At 41.8% G+C, this 16,160-nt stretch overlaps 1 protein-coding gene across 11 annotated transcripts in view; it reads right to left on the minus strand.

The window, feature by feature from the left end:
* Positions 1–5,332: 5,332 nt before the first annotated feature.
* MMD (monocyte to macrophage differentiation associated) overlaps positions 5,333–16,160 on the minus strand; it is a 68,922-nt gene continuing 58,094 nt past the window's right edge. For all 11 annotated transcript variants that reach the window (XM_086856998.1, XM_023938726.2, XM_023938725.2 and 8 more), the window contains 5 exons: positions 10,133–10,293; positions 9,266–9,340; positions 8,758–8,859; positions 8,301–8,370; positions 5,333–7,521 (listed from right to left, as the gene is read on the minus strand). In XM_086856998.1, coding sequence (XP_086713124.1) covers positions 7,321–7,521; positions 8,301–8,370; positions 8,758–8,859; positions 9,266–9,340; positions 10,133–10,293 — 609 coding nt within the window. In that variant the 3' untranslated portion in view covers positions 5,333–7,320. The remainder of the gene's footprint in view (positions 7,522–8,300; positions 8,371–8,757; positions 8,860–9,265; positions 9,341–10,132; positions 10,294–16,160) is intronic.

The following is a 16,160-nucleotide window of genomic DNA, read 5'->3' on the forward strand; positions in this document are numbered from 1 at the left end:
CAGTCAGAGGTCATTTATTGTAAATCAGCACTTTGGCCCAGCAACCTAATTCCTCTAACCTGTATTCATTCCCTGTTTTTCCTCTCCACCTCTGCAGCCTCGGGACAGAAACATCACCCCTGGGAAAGGACACAGCCCCCTGCTCAGCTGGGTATCAGCCCTGGCCCACCTTGCAGGTGAACTGGTTGCCCTGTTCTGAGGTCCCAGTAGCCCTGGAGGAAAACATGGCTTGTTAATTGGATGTTTTCCACCACTAATTTGAGGCTTTTTGTGTTATCTGGTGCTATTGACTCAGATCATGAGGGTGAAATACAAACTATGACAGCATAGATCCCTGTGCCACCTTGCTTTACACCTGCAGGTCAGAGTTTAGCACAACTTATTCCATTTTCCATTTGGTGGTAGGGGTAAAGGTGGCATGGGTGGCTTTGTCAGCAATGGTCAGCCACAAATTATTTGGGTAAGTTCTATCACAACAGCTCAGCCAGTCCTGGTATGCAGCATGGATGGCAGAAAATTTAAAGGGCTTGTCAATACCAGAGCTGATCTCCATCATCAAAAGCTGTGAATGACTTTTTTGGTCCACGATTATTGATGATTTGATCCCCACCTCAACCCTAACTGGGGTGGGAGGAGCACAGTGCCCTAGACAGAGCGCTCACCTCCAGCTTGTTTTTGGCTCTGATGGGCAAAGTGCCTGGATTGCACCATTTATTGCTGACATCCCATGTACATTATGGGAAAGGGATGTTTTAGGACATGTTTGGAGCTACTGTGTTGATAGATTGGGCTTCACTAAAGGATCTGTTCCATAGAGAGCACTGACCAGCTGTTCCAAACTCTATTTGGCAAACTGATGTCACTCATATTCCAGAATTCGCTCATTTGAGATATGTTCACATATCTGTTGACACTTAGTCTTGTTTCTTGATGGGAACTGCCCACACCAGAGAGAAGGTCCACAATGTCACCTGGAACTTGCTCACCTGCCACTTCAGGCCTCCCTGGCACCATTAAAACAGACAATGGGCCTGCCTACACCTCTGAACAGACTCAGCAATTCTTACAGCAACGGGGTATCTCCCACAGCACAGCGTTCCCCACTCTCCCACTGGCCAGGCTGTTGTTGAACGTGCCCACAGGACATTGGAAACCATGCTTAAGAAACAAAAGAAGGGGGAGTCAGGGTGCCCATATTACAGGTTAGCAAAAGCCTTGTATGCTCTCAGTTTTCTAAATTAAATGAGGCTGGCCAAACAGCACGTGAAAGACAATGTTCTTTTGACACAAAGGCTCATCCCAGTATCCAGTGGTGGTAAAGGGCCTGTTAACAGGGCAGTGGAAAGGACCCTGACATTGGGGTCATGCCTCCACAGATCACCATGTGAAATGAGCTCCTCCTTGCTGTGTGGCACCATTTGTTGCACCATCCTGACTGGTGAAGGCAGTGTGAGTGTCTTACCCCCAAGGAGCAGACGGATGATGCCACCCAAACTGATACCACGTGCACATTGCTCATGCCACAGGCACGTGTTGGTGTTTTTGAAGGGTTATTGCTGGGTTACTCCCCCTCTTCCTTGCTCAGTCATATTAGATCTGAAAATGAGATCCTGAAGGATCTGCTCAGGTTTTTCTGATCTTGTAGACACCCTCTGCTTCAGGGTGTGGTTTAAACATTTAGTAGTATATGGCATAATTGTCTTTGGTGTGATTTCATGGATTAAACAAAGGGGGAGATGTGGGAGATAAGAAATCCTGTTCACTTCTGTTCACTCTTGCTCACCAGAAAGCACTCTGGGAAAGGTTCAGCTGTGTAAGCAGAGGATAAATTGCATGGCTAGCATGTGGCTACCTCGTGCATGGGGCAGAGCTTGGCTGGGGAGATGCACAGGCACTGTGTGATCAGAAAGGGTGAAAGGATGTGTGAAACATTGCAGAGGTAGGCAGCCAAGGTGTGCTTGTTTTGCTTGAGTTCAGAGCAGAAAAAGGCTTGGGTTTTTGCAATAAAGGGTTTCCCTCAGAGCAAGCAAGAAGCAGGTCTGTGTGTCTTTGTTCCTCATTGCTTCAAAGAAGGAAAAGCTGCCCTCCTGGGATGCTGTGTGTGCTGGATTTGGGGTAGAGTTAATTTTCTGCCTTGCTGCCCCTCTCCTGAAACATTGGATTACAGCTCCCACTTCCACCTCTCCCTCCTTCCTCACTGTCACAAATTCCTCATGTCCCTGTGTCACAACATCAGCTGGAAAAAGTGTCTGGAGCCAGGAACACCCTGCTGGCTCTGACAAACCAGGTGGCAGGGAAGCAAGATTGAAGGTATTGAGTTTGTTTAAATGCAGGGGAGAAGAAAGCAAGGGAAGAAGTGAGTCTCTACAGAAAACCTGCCTGGAAGGGCTCTTCTCTGAGCTGCTGCAGACAGGACAAGGAGTTACAGGCCTAAAATACAGCAAAGAAAACAGTGCTTGGGCAGCTGGAAAAAAAAAAATAAAAATTGAAGGCAGCAGGTGAAACATTGAAATAAACTGCCTGGGAGAATTGTGAAATCCCCATTATTAGAGGCTTTTTAGAACAAGCCTGTCAGGACTGACAGGCAGAGTCCATCCTGCCTGCAGGCAGAGGAGGGGCTAAAAATATCTCACAGTCTCTTCAATCTTATTTTCAGTGTTTTGGCAGAAGGCTGATTAAGCTGCTCAGCACCACCATCAGCTTCAAGACAAAAGCCACTTTCAGGCAAACATATATATTCAGACACATCTTTTAAAAAAAAATCAAATCCATATTCCCGTCCTGGACCAATCCTGAGCTTCCCATGTTCATGGGTTTGGATCAAAGACAGCTGAGTTCCCACAGCAGCCATGTTCAATCCTCCAGCATTTAAGATGCTATTAAATCCTTGCTGGTTGAAGCCAAAAGTGCCACAGGTTCCCCACGTTCAGTAGGTGTTGTGGGTTGGGTTTCAGTGTTTCAACATCCAGGATATCATCTTTCCAAACATCCAAACATCCTCTGGGCTGCTCTGAATGTCCTGTTGGAGAATGGCTCAGCTGCTGGCTGCCTGAGTCACAGGAGCCACATGCCACATCTGGTCACACCTCTGGGCCCCTCCTGGGAGCCACCACCACCCACCAGACAGTGAGGAGGTGCCTGCAGGAGCTAAAGCCACTCCTTCAGTCAGTCTCTTACCAACAGCTTTCCACCTCTGAAAATTTTAGGGAGATTTGCAAAGGCACCCAAAGGATTTGGGCACTCAAATCCATGGCAGCAGGGCTGGGGCTGATAAGCAACAAAGACATCAGAACAAGACCCCTCTGAGAGCGCACGAGCTTCATTAGCCAGTGATGTAACACGTTATAAAACTGGCCTCTCTGCCAGCCTTTTGCAACAGGATTTTGGTTCCCCAGCTTATCCTTAGGAACAAGCAAGCTGACTCTGCAAAGGGAAGGAGCACTGACAGCCTTACTGCTCACCACAGACAGGAGGAAGAGCCTGGGGTGGAAATAACCCAATGACACACACCCAGCTCAGTACCAAAACACCATCCACCAAACACTACCCAAATACAAACCTGAAAACTCTTATCAAGAAAGCCCTGCACTCCACACTGGACCTATGAGAGGAACTTTTCTGTGTGTTCAGCTGGCACCTGGGACAGGTGCTCTCTGCTGAACTCTCCAGGCAGGCTGCAAAGCTTACACCAACCCCAAGGCTGAGCAGCTTGTGCTGGGAATGCAGAGTTAAAGGCATCCCAGCACTTCCAACAGGCACTAGAGAATGTTTCAGGTGTCTTATGTCCATTCCCTTCCCTCTGGCAGTGGTTGATGAATTTATTCAGATGAATGATGACTGAAAGCCTCCCAAGCAGCAGGATGGAGGAGCAGCCTCTGGCTCTTGGAGCAGTGGTCCATGGCACAGGCTGAGAAAGGGAAGGCAGAAAGCACCCACACCCTGGAGCCAGCTTTGCTGTGCCATCCTGATCACTCTTTTGTCAACTATTTTTAGCTTTAACCTTATGGCACCCATTGATGGTTGAGAGCAATCAGCAGCAGAGCCCAACATCCTGCACTCTTCAAAAATAGCAAAGCATGGAGGAAAGATTTAGTCAAGCACATGATGTGACCATGACAGCCTTGGCCTTCAGGGACATCTCGTGGCTAAACACACCAGACCCAAGTAAAGCATTGTGTAGAGGTTCTGAGCAGGAGGGACATTTAAACAAGGAAAAAAAAAAACAAACAAAAAAGTTTTAGTATCTTCTCTTTAACTTGCTCATTCCAGCCCCAACAATGTGCATTTTATAAAATATCCTGAGTTGGAAGGGACCCACAGAGCCACTCAAGCCTCACTGGAAAGGACTTCCTCACTTACCTAGAACTGGGAGACTGCAACAATTCTTACAATAACCACAAGTAATGGAGAGAAATGTGGAGCAGACAGGACTGGAACAGGAGCCTGCTTTTAGACCTCTTTTTGTTAACAGGAAGAAAAATTAATACTGTCCTTGTGCAGTCCTCACTGTTTAATTTAAACCAACACAATTCAAACGAGCACTCTCAGATAAATTCCTAAGTGAGGCCCTTCATTTAATAGAATTTTGATGCCCAGGATATTGTGTTATTAAAACATGACCTAAGAACATACCCAGTATTCAGAGCACCTGTTGCATCCCAGACATCTTCTGGAAAGGTCCATCTGAAAGGTTTGCTATCACTGCTTCATTTAGATTCAGCCTACTTGTTGCACTTCTAAAACCTAGAGGCACAGAAAATACAGAAGCAAGTGCTTTTAAAAAACATTTGCCTCAGGAACACACAGAAATCCTGTCCCTGGACTGCAGCAAGCATTAGTGGAAAAAGCACTATCCTTACTCCTGAGAGGAATCAGCCTCGAGAGCTGCAATTAGATGGAGGAGAAAAAAAAGAAAAGACTAATTGATATGCTTGCTTTTCAGACAGAAACACATTTTTAGTTCAGCTTGTCTATATTTTATGCAATGATACTCCTCCAGGGATAGGAGCAAAATTATGTATCTCAAGCTGAAAAAAAGAATCCCAGTATATGATGGTATAAGAAAATTGACCCAGAACAGCAAAAGGAGAAAGGAAGTTCTAAAATATTGACCAAAATTTAGACAGAAATACATTTTTTTCCATGCTAAAAACTGAGTAATTTGGATTGCAGTATTTCCTACTGTTTTTAAAGCATTGGCTGAGCAGGCATGAGGATCCTAAGCTTCAACTCAGGATCCCTTTTGTCAGGAGTGGTCACAGTGTCAGTCCCTGCCTGCCTTGCCCAAGTGATGGAGAGGGGAAAAAAAACCCAACCACCAAGAATACAAGAGTTTCCAAATTGCACCAAATGTTTATTGTTAGTCTAGTACATTCAATATCATATTGACTAGAATACAGAAATGCAAAATATTTTTGGCGAATTGAAACTTCTTAAAAACCATTTCAAACACTCCAAAAAGCAAATGCCATGAAAAATTAACTTAAAATTAGAACAAACGTATTCAAGCAAGAGTTTAAGTTTTGACTACAGAAAACCCTTACATGTATTTTAGTGGTTTTAGCAGTATTGCATTTCAACAAAATATATGGACTCACAAAAATTGGAAAACATTAAAATAGACACAATGTTAAAAAACTGAGGCATCCAGATGTGCAAGACTTGTAGCAGAATCACCTGCCCAGCTGTTCCCTTTGCTCTCTTTTAGGGCAGTTCATGAGTTTGCTGTGGTGCTGCCACTTCTCTGATCACCTGCTCCCACCACACAGCAATTCTTCCATGTCTTGAATTTAAAGTTTGTCCCTCTGGTAAATTCCCTAGACAAATGCAAATATTCTAAAACTTGTGACCCTCTGGCAAAACTGAGTGAAATGGGACCTTTAAAACATCCCTGTCTTGCTATTTATTGTTTGCAGACAGGCAATATCCAGAACAAAATCTGAAAAAGGCAACACATTTTGGTTTTGTTTTTAAATACTGACATGAAAAACTGAGTAAATTAGAAAAAGGATAAAGTCAATCTTAATATAAGACATTCATTACATAGTGGGACAGGATACAATTATGGGATAAACAGAATTACAGTGACTCTTCTACACTGGTCATAGAGCACGTGTTCTACAATCATGACTTGCTACCACAGCTGGATTTCCTGTACAGTAACAAAGACCAGTTGGACTCTGTGTCAAGTCCCAGGATGACAAGTGACACTCCAAGTGCTCCAAGCCCTGCTCCCTGCCAGGCTGTGCTTGTGAAGAACTCTGAGCTCCAGGTGCTCAGCAATGCTCTGCTGCTGCTCCCACCTGGATTTCCCAGCAGAACCACCCCACCAAAAGCTGCTGGGACCAGTCAGTTTAAGTCCCCCTGGAGATCTGAGCCTCCATGCCATGTGTGTGTAGGTGGGCTGGGGAAACGAGTGACCCTGGCTTGGGTCAGGGATATTCCCCACCCTGGGCAGCACAGGTACAACTGGGAACCTGGAGGAGAAAATCACCTCAGCTATTCCTTTCACAGCTCTTCATCATGAAAAAAAAGCCAACTTAAGGTCTGGTTCAGTGGTAAATAAGCAGAATGCTGCCATGTTAGAACTCAGCAGAATCACATTTAGGTTTTAGTTTGCAAAAGTGGTTATTACAATTGCAGCTGCAACACAACCTTTGGAAGAGGTACAATGTTCACTCCTCAGGACAGGGTGTGGAATGTAACCATTTCTTGCAAGAGTTTGCAACATGAGTAACTGCATAGATGACAGTTGTGTGTCTTCAGTTCAATAAATGTTCTTTTAAAGTTTACAAAAAACACAAAAAAGTTTCTATAAAAGTCACATTATACCACGGTAATGGGTGGTAAAAGTAGATTAGCTGTCTCTGATTCATGTTTAAGAAATGACTTGTGGAAAGGTGATAGAAACCACTTTCAGGTCAAGAGCATTACGTTTTCACTATTGCACTGACTTCACTATTTGAATCACTCATTTAGAAAAATTCACGTAGTTAAAAATTGTAAAATTAAACTAGCATACAAAATTCTTTTGTAAACATCAGGTAGCCAGTTCTGCTAATGTGGAATGGACTCTTGGTTACTGCAGTACAGTATCTTGGTTATTTACAGCACTTGCCATGTGATGGGCAATGGCAGGACACAAACATCTGTTCACAGTAATTGTTTTCACAGAACTACCAAAGTCAGTGCAGTTTTGCTGTGCAATTTTTTCCAACTCCCCCAAATTCTTTAAGTCAAATAATACTGTTACAGAGGCCAAGTGCAGATTATTTTTTTTTTGTATATATCTATAGATTAGATATAGAGATATACACAATCTCATAAGTGACGAATGACGTCTGCAGGACTTCTGTACAGGTACTTCCAGATGGCGTAGTAATGGACAGCAGCTGCTGTGGCCACAAAGATGTGCCAGATGGCGTGGGCAAAGGGGATCACCCCATCACTCTTGAAGAACACCACGCCCAGGCAATAGATCAAACCTCCCCAGGCCACCTCCTGCAGTCCCTCGGTGTTGCTCTGCCAGGGAACAAGGACAGGTCAGGGGCGGGGTGTAAAGGGGGCAAAGTGTATTTATGGAAAAAATACAAAGTGCTTTTCTCCCCCAGGCAAAGGGAGCTGGCTGTGACAGCTCAGAAAATGCTGGGTGGGACAGATGGACAAGTGAGAAATGCAGTGTATTTATATTACACTTTGTAAAATGCACAATAATGTGTTTTTATACTATGTCCCCATAGCACTAGAGAAGTTATACAGGGACAACTCGAGAACTAAAACAAGATTGATGGTTTGCTTCATCAGCAGAGCAGACAAACATCTCCATGTTTGTTGAAAAAAAACCCACAATACTTTGTGGAAGTTTGAGTTTAATGCAGCTCCTCCCAGCAAGACTTTGATACCTCCAGTTAAGGCATCAACTTGAAAATGTGTCAGGTTTTATTAGCAGCAGAGAGGGTTAACCAACATTATTTAGAATGTTATGTAACTACATATATATTATATATAACTATAAATAAGTTTTGAGTAGGATGTTTTTCAGATGCACCAAAAACCCAGGCTCTTTATCTACACAATACAGCCCAGACTGAACAAAACAAATGATTTTTGTTCATTTCACTGAAATGTGAACTATAAACCCAAACTATCACTGGTTGTATTTGGTTGCTCTTCAGAGAACATTTACAAGTACAGTGTACTACAGTGAACAGCTCTGCAGAGGAATGAGCTGCACTGGAATTTAAGCTGGTTATAAAAAGTAAGTTTTGTTTGTTTGCACTGTTAATAATCACATTCCTTACCATGGATGTCACTACCAGAGCAGGAGAAAATCCCATCGCTAAATAGAAAAAGAGTTCAACGATCTTATACCTAAAAGGGAACGATTTGAGTCATTTAAGGAGGTGTACAAACAGATGAACATTTCCTTCAGTAGCAAAAAAGAATATTTTAAATTATGTGTTGGTATGGGGTCATTACTCAAAAAGCTTTTCATGCAGATAGATAACCAGTGTTTTATGACAAAATTAAAGCTAGTGTTTATCTCAGCATTGTAGAGTTGCAGGCAATACCTTCTGTAAATGCTGCCTAGGTGCCTTCACCTGCAGTATGTATCACTGAGAATAAAACACTGAGACAACCTAGATTTTCTTATAAGAACCTTGGTAGCTCATCTCCAAAACAAACAAGAAAAAAGTTTGGTCTTGTTCTCTGAGGGTAATTTTCAGTTTAAAGTTAAATACAAAAAATAATTCTTACTTTTCATGGTAGAGAAATACATAAAGGGTTCCTCCAGCAGCCATCAGCCAGATAAACCATCGCATGTGAGATGCCAGAGGTCCCAGCTCACGGAGATTTAACCTGGAGGTAACAAAGATTCCGAGACAAAAGTGATGAGTGAACAAACCACACTGACTCAAGAGCAGAAGGGATTAATAAAAACAAATAAATACTCAGAGCTTTAACTACAGAATTATAGGGGAACAAACACTGGGACATTCTATCCACAGAAAGGCAGAAGGTGTTTGCATTGATGGGTGGAAAGCATGAACTGAGATATGTGGAATATAAATAAACTACTTTCTGATGTTTTCTAGCATTACTTTCTGTTCAGCAAGGCCCAGGAGATGACATTACAATGTCTGTCACAACACAGAATGTGGTCAATTGCATCTAAGAAGACATCTATAGACTTTGGAAAGCTGCAGTGACAAACTGTTTATTTTGGAAAAGCTTTGATTCTGCAGCTCTGGTCCCCGTTTCTTACCATGGTGCATAGGATGCTGCAATGAAGACATAGATCATCATTCTGTCACACATGTGAAAGCAATGCTCCATTGTCCTAGGGAGAGAGACACAGAACAGGTCACTGTGACACATTTTGGAAAGATTTTTGCATCATCTCATTTTCCTGACATGCTCTGGAATTACCTTGGGGAAAATACCATCACATCCATCCCTCTTAAAACCATGTGGAGCAACTGAGACACATAAGAGATCAGCACTTCTCCAGTCCTCTCCCCTTCTGCACCCCACCTTGTACCCCTGTCACATCAATTCTGCCTAATCCAGACACTGGATTACTATGGAGTGACTACTGGATAAATCCAATTTATGGCCCAGAATTATTTAGGGGTCTTAAAAGGGATCAATACAACTAAACTAAATTAATTTAAAAAAACCCAAAATAATAATAATTAAAAAATCACATGTGATTTTTGCTATTGCTGCCTTGCTCCCAAGGTTTCCTGCTTGTTAGCTGGGCATTGGCAAAAGCTGTGTCCCTCAAATCCATATCCAATCCATACCCATATCCTCAAATGCTTATGCCATAGTCCCAGACTGTGTCTTCATATCTGCAATGGGACATTATCCATCAACCACTTATGTTTTTCCCATTCTGCTTCTGGATTAAGAGCCACTAGGGCCTACAAAAACACATTTTCTTTGTGACAAGGCAGAAGACATTCAAGTTCATTGGTACATGAGCTTGGCTCACTATTTCCTCCAAAAAAATCAAGGGTGTTTTTATCATAATTCAACAGCAAATACCACTCCAACCTCCTGTAAAATTTGACCCAGAGAAACAAAACGGGGAAACGTGATGAGAAAGTGAAACATTTTCTCCTGCTACCTTAAGTGACTCTTTTTCCAGGAAACGATGTGGAACACGGTGGAGACGATGAAGAGGGCGCAGAGCCCCACGCCGTACATCCACGCTGTGATCTTCTCCCAGCGGTCATCCGAGAGCCGGTGCAGGAGGGCACTGCCCACGATGGCAGGAACAATGAGGAACTGGCAAAACAAAAGGCCATTGTCAGGTCCCTGCCTCGGTGCCACCCACGGAGCAGCCCCAGCCTGAGAGAGTTCTGTCCTTCAGTTTTAATTTGACACATCAGCATTGGAAATTCGGTGATGTCTCAGGCAAAGGTTAGATCTGGTTTTGCTAAATGTCTCCCTCCATGGTTCCAGGAAAAGTTACTGGCTCCTCTAGCCATGACAGCAAATTCTTCTGTCTGATTTTGTAAGAATTTGCAATGGTTTTATTTTCACATTCTGCCTCATGTTTTAAAACCATGTTCATCTTACTCTAGGCCTGAATTTAAGCCACCTCTTGTGCACAGACACAGAACACAAGACAGACCAAAATAAACTTGAATCCCAAATGAAAAAACAAAATATTTAGCAAAGTGCAGTTGCAGGAATTAAGCAACTGTTTTGCAGAACTTGGGTTTAAGCTATCATAAATAAATTAGCTGCAAACTTTTCTCATGAATAGATTTTTAATGCACAAAGATGTTCTTCTAATGCAGCACATCAAACTCTTCCTTCCCACCTCCCTCTCAAGCATCTTTAATTGACTTCTTCCAAAACAGGCCCTGTTCAAGCATCAGGATAAAATTACCACACTTGCATAAAGCATCCAAGAAGTGGCTGCAGGCTTCACATACATTTAAAAGTACACTCCTTTCCAGAATAAAATACATGATATACCTGTATCTCCTTCAGGAAAAGGCAAAATGGAAAAGGGAGGGAAGGAAAAAATAACCCCAAAGAACTTTTAAAACACCCTATATAATATTTAAAGAAGAGAGCTCACTGACTCAGACATTTCTACCCATCTCCTTTCACTATCAAGTCAGCCATCTAGAGTTGCAAACTGCACAAATTCCCTCCCAGGCCCTACAACGGGTGTCTAAGATGCTAATTTGTTCCCTTGAATTGCAAATAAGCTTCTAAGGTTAAATTCTTGGTAATTTAACCCAAGACTCATATGTTGAACAATAAAGCCAGGAACAAGCAATGTTTAAACAAATCTGGGCACTTTGCATTACAGGTTTGATAGCTCAGACTGCAAAGTTCTAGTCTAGCCTGAACTGTCTGTCCTTTATCTAATTACAGAGCAGAGGAAATGGAGGTTCTGCTAAAGTGCAGAGGATGCAGAGCAAACTGAATGGATCTGAGAAGCAGCTGGTTGAGCCAGAGAATAACAACAAAAAAAAAAAAGTGGCTTTTCCTTCTGTCTTTGAAACACATCAGCTCTTACTGATGTACTACACGAGTACTTCATTATTATTAAATTCCCTTATGTTCTGCAAAATTTACTGCATTTGTGCCAAAAGCTGTAGAGCCAGGGAAATGAAAAGTATGGCATTAATATATTCACAGCACTGGGACTAGAGGTGGGAACACTTCCTGAGCTTTGTAATAAAACTATGGAAGTTGACTTGGTGCACTTTAAGGCCACAAATAGTCTGCCAGCCTGGCTTCTCATTTATCACCAACCCTAAGTTTCCATGCACACATCCTGGATAGCCCTCAAGTTCAGGGAAAGTTGAAATATGTCACTCCTCAGGAGATCAGTCACTCCTGTTTTCCACAGGACAGTGTGAATGAAGTGAGGCTGAAGCCCCTGGGACAGCCAGGAGCTGATGAGATGTGACAGCTGCTTCATTTTGGTTTTGCAGGGGACAGGAGGACACTCAGCCCCAGAAATGGTGATGCAGCCATGTAAAAGCTCTACAGTCCCACTGTATCCACATTCCTCACTTTCCTTCCCAATTTCTGGTGCAAATTTCAGTTTTGACTAAACTTGACAGAGAACTAAAATGTTTCAGAGAGATTCAGTACTCAAATACCAGGTAAAATAGCAATTTCCTACTAATTCCCTGTAACAGCCTAGGCATGAGCTGCTCAGGGACTCTGACAGAGACCACTTCACAGGAAAAGAGCTCTCTTTGGGCTTTAGATTTAGATATTACACAGAATAACCTGCCTTTCTTACACAGAGACACCATCTTTTTACTAATTTCCTCAAATAAATATTTTACAAGCTATGGTGTGACATGGGATGCTCAAATGGGCCAAAGCAACATTCAGCATCAGTCAGTTTTCCCAGTAATTATTGTGTATGAAGTGATATGATTAAAACAAAGAAGAAATTCTCCTATCACCTCTTTCTTTGCACCTTCAGAATCCAGAGTACAGCACACGAATGAAGACTTTAATCCCTTTTTTTGCCTTGTCCTGCTTTAAAGAACAATTTTACCTCTCACAGGGAACAGCACTGTATTCCATGAAAAGGATTGATTGTTTTTTCAAAGTGTTCTTTTTGGAACCATTTTCCTCTCTGTGCCTGATAGGCACCATGGGAACAGTCAGATGAAACAAGAGATGTTTTATTACTCTTTTTTTTTTTGGGGGGGGGGGGTGGCCAAAAATAGCTAGATTAAATACAAAATCCAGAAATTATATCCTGCTGTTTCAGCCAACTGGATGAAAGTTCTTTAGATGGCAATGCCATCACAGGTAACATATGGTAAAATGAGCTTTATCCATCTTACAAAATACAAAACTTTCGTTCATAAAAAAGGCAGATTTTCCCATGTTCATTTGAAAAAATCACTTGCATGAGACTTGCATTTTAATCTCCAGTTTTCAGAATGGAAAAGGCATTAATCAGTCCTTTAAATGGTGGGGAATTTACCAAAAGAGCAGTCAGAGAATCAGAACTAACAGAATGAGTGGGATTGTGCTGTGTCATTTTACAGCATGACAAAGCATTTCTTAGTTGCCAATATTCCTTGAAAAAAAAGTCACAAAATCTTTGCTTATTTCATCATGGAGTGCAAGTCTTCCAAGTGAGTATCATCAAACCCAGTAACTAAATGTACCGTGAGCAAACCCAGAACTGTGATGTGCAAATTTACTAATTTTAGCGCCTTGATTAATCCTGGCAGCATCAGAAGTGGACCTGGAAGGGAGATCAGAAAAAGAAAGAAGGCAACAGTTTCCTAAGCTTTCTAGAGAAATGCCAGAACAAAATGAGAGAATGAAGTTAAAAGCTCTTTGCAGTAAGGAGGAAAATAAAGGATTAAAATATGTTTATTTACATCTACAGGTGGTAATCTTTCAGAACAGATTTCAGCATAACCTGTGTGGTGTATTTTGGGAAACCAGCTACCACAAACTCTGCTGTCACAATGAACAAAAGGCTTAAGGAGAGAGGCTGACACAATAAATAAGCTGTGAACCTGATCAGAGTCACTTCAGGGAAGTTACACTCTCTGGTTATCAACTTACAGTAAAATATCCAATACCTTCCACCTGTCTGGGGCTGCTTAGGACATTGTTCTACTGGTCAGTAATTTACCTGTATTCTTTCTGTATTTCTCCAGACAATCTCTGCCATGAAGAGCTTTAAAAAACCTGTTGGAAGTTTTGCTTTTCTATATAACATTCCTGGAAAATGAAGTTATTTTCCTTGTGCATCATGCAGGCAGCAACAATGCCCTTTGATGCCACTGTAGCAGAGTGTGGTGTTACTGCTGCAATCTCACCAGCCTCTTACTGGGAGGGAAAGGCCACAAAGATGGTCCACACACCTCCTTTCTTGACAGGAAGGCAACAGAAAGAGCAATAAAGCTGCCAGCCCCACCCCCAAAAAATGTGACACTTGGAGGGAACCATGAAGGGCTGTGCCCATCTCCAGCTGCTCCAGGAGTGCTCTCCTGTTACCATCCCTCCCAACTTTTCAATTTTCCCCTCATTTTAGGAGACAATAACATGGAGTGGGAGACCCACAAGGAACTTGGGCTGTGCAGCACAGAGAGCAGAGAAACTGCTTAAACCAGTCAGTGGGAATGGAGACATTTTCATCAGAAGAGCCCTTCTGAAATTTTGATGATCCCTTCTTCCATGTTCAAATGGCCTCCTAAATGCTCCAAGTCTCATTTTCTAAATATTTATACTACTTCTGTTTTTCCATGCACTTCACTAACCCAACCTGGAATACAGACTATCATTAATTTTAAGGATAGTTACTCCCTTTAAGACAATTAGAAGAAACATTTAAAGCAGTATGAAGCAAGCCATGTCCAAATTCTGAGGTTTTAACACAACAGAGTCTACCTTTTGTCTGATAAACCTTACATACAACAGAAAGCTTCATGGTGGAATCTCTCCCAATTCTCACAATCTCTGCTTTCCTCTTGCACTGTTTCCTGCCTCTGAAGATACCAAATAGTTTTTTCTGTCTGTTTCAACTACTTTGCTGCTATTCCTGTCTCCCAGTGTCTGAAGGCAAGTCAATACTTCATTTAAAGCTAAAAAAAAACAAAGCAAGGCATTTAGAATAGCCTTAGAAGTAAGAAATTTGAAGATACCTTACTATGCCACACAAAGCTACCTCTGAAGTATTGTACCAAAAAGTTGTACCTGGGATTCTATACCCTCCTTTATCCTTATTTTTTTTGTTGCTTGTTTGTTTTCTATTAAGCAGCTGCCATAAACTGTGTATTCCTGTGTATTTTTAAGCCCAAAACCAGATGGATACCTACTGACAAGTACAGCCACACTCAAAGTAGAAGACGACTGCTTCCTGAATTGTGAATAAAAGTTTGTAATAAAAATATACTGGAGAACCATTGTTGAATTCTCTTTTGTGGGATCATCAATGCCTAATTGAAAACTTGCACTGTAATCTAGCAGCAAAGACTCAGCCATTTCACCATGAAACTTTAGTAAGTCTGCAATACAAAGGAGATTAAAACATCCCCCCCCAGCCTTTTCTGTTCTTTCCTAGCTTAGACTCCCATTTCAAGACTTTCAATATTGATCAAAAGTCATTGCATATTTATTTTAACCATTCATGATAGGTTTTAGCAGGTAGTTTGACTGCTCAGAAAGTAGTTAGACAGCTCCACCACAAATTGCAGCCTACCAAAAAACACTGATCCACCTTGACTGTCACCTCCTGCTAACAGTCAAGAGTCAAACATGCCTGTTTTTCAACTAGGTGAAAGCTGAAATTGCTAAGGAGCACAGCAATATCTCCCAGATATTTTGAAATCTAACTTTTTGGCCAGAACAAACAAGATTTGCACAAGGATTATGAGATAAACTACATATTTGTGCTAACTAACAGAATGTTGCTTCATTCCCTAGGCAAATAAGCATATATTTACATAATGCTGTACATGAGATCCCTGGCTTAAGAACACAGAAGCTTCAGTCAACTTTATGTCTATATGCAAAACCAAGGTGATTCTGTTTTTACCAGCACCACGGAGCTGTATGTTGGTTATTTATGAAATACACACGAGGGATCCTTAAAAACAGAGCTCCTTCTAGAACTGAAGAGTCTTGGGCACTACTTTGAGCTTTCATATCTGCAGCTCACTCAGACACACTGGAGATAAGGGACTGAGGACAAAGTTAAACATACTTCAGATGTTTGGAGTTGAGGGATTGAGGAGACGCACAAGCTGCTTTCATAAAAGGGCAAATGCTATCTTAAAAAGCAAACAAACACATTTTTAAGTCCTTTTCAAAGTGCCAGACAGCAAATTAAACTTCCTAATTACTAACAAAAAAAAAATAAAAAAAAAAAATCAAAGAGGACTGCTTTTGTTATTCTTTATGTGAATACCCTATATTCAAATCTACAGGAAGTCCTTACATTATGAAAATAAGGAAATACTTGAAATTTCAGCAGGGCTGTCAGCATTATTGAGGCCTCCTGCAAAATAGCAGATTTCTTAGAAGAGGGTAGAAGAATCAGTAGGTACCAGAATTAAAATATTCCAGCTATTGTAGCTCAGTCTGATGAAGCCTTCCCATTTCTCACATGGATGAACCTTTCTTATATGTCCAGTTTACAA

Source organism: Cyanistes caeruleus, chromosome 19, assembly GCF_971803275.1.
Source record: "Cyanistes caeruleus chromosome 19, bCyaCae1.hap1.1, whole genome shotgun sequence".
NCBI classification, from domain to species: domain Eukaryota; kingdom Metazoa; phylum Chordata; class Aves; order Passeriformes; family Paridae; genus Cyanistes; species Cyanistes caeruleus.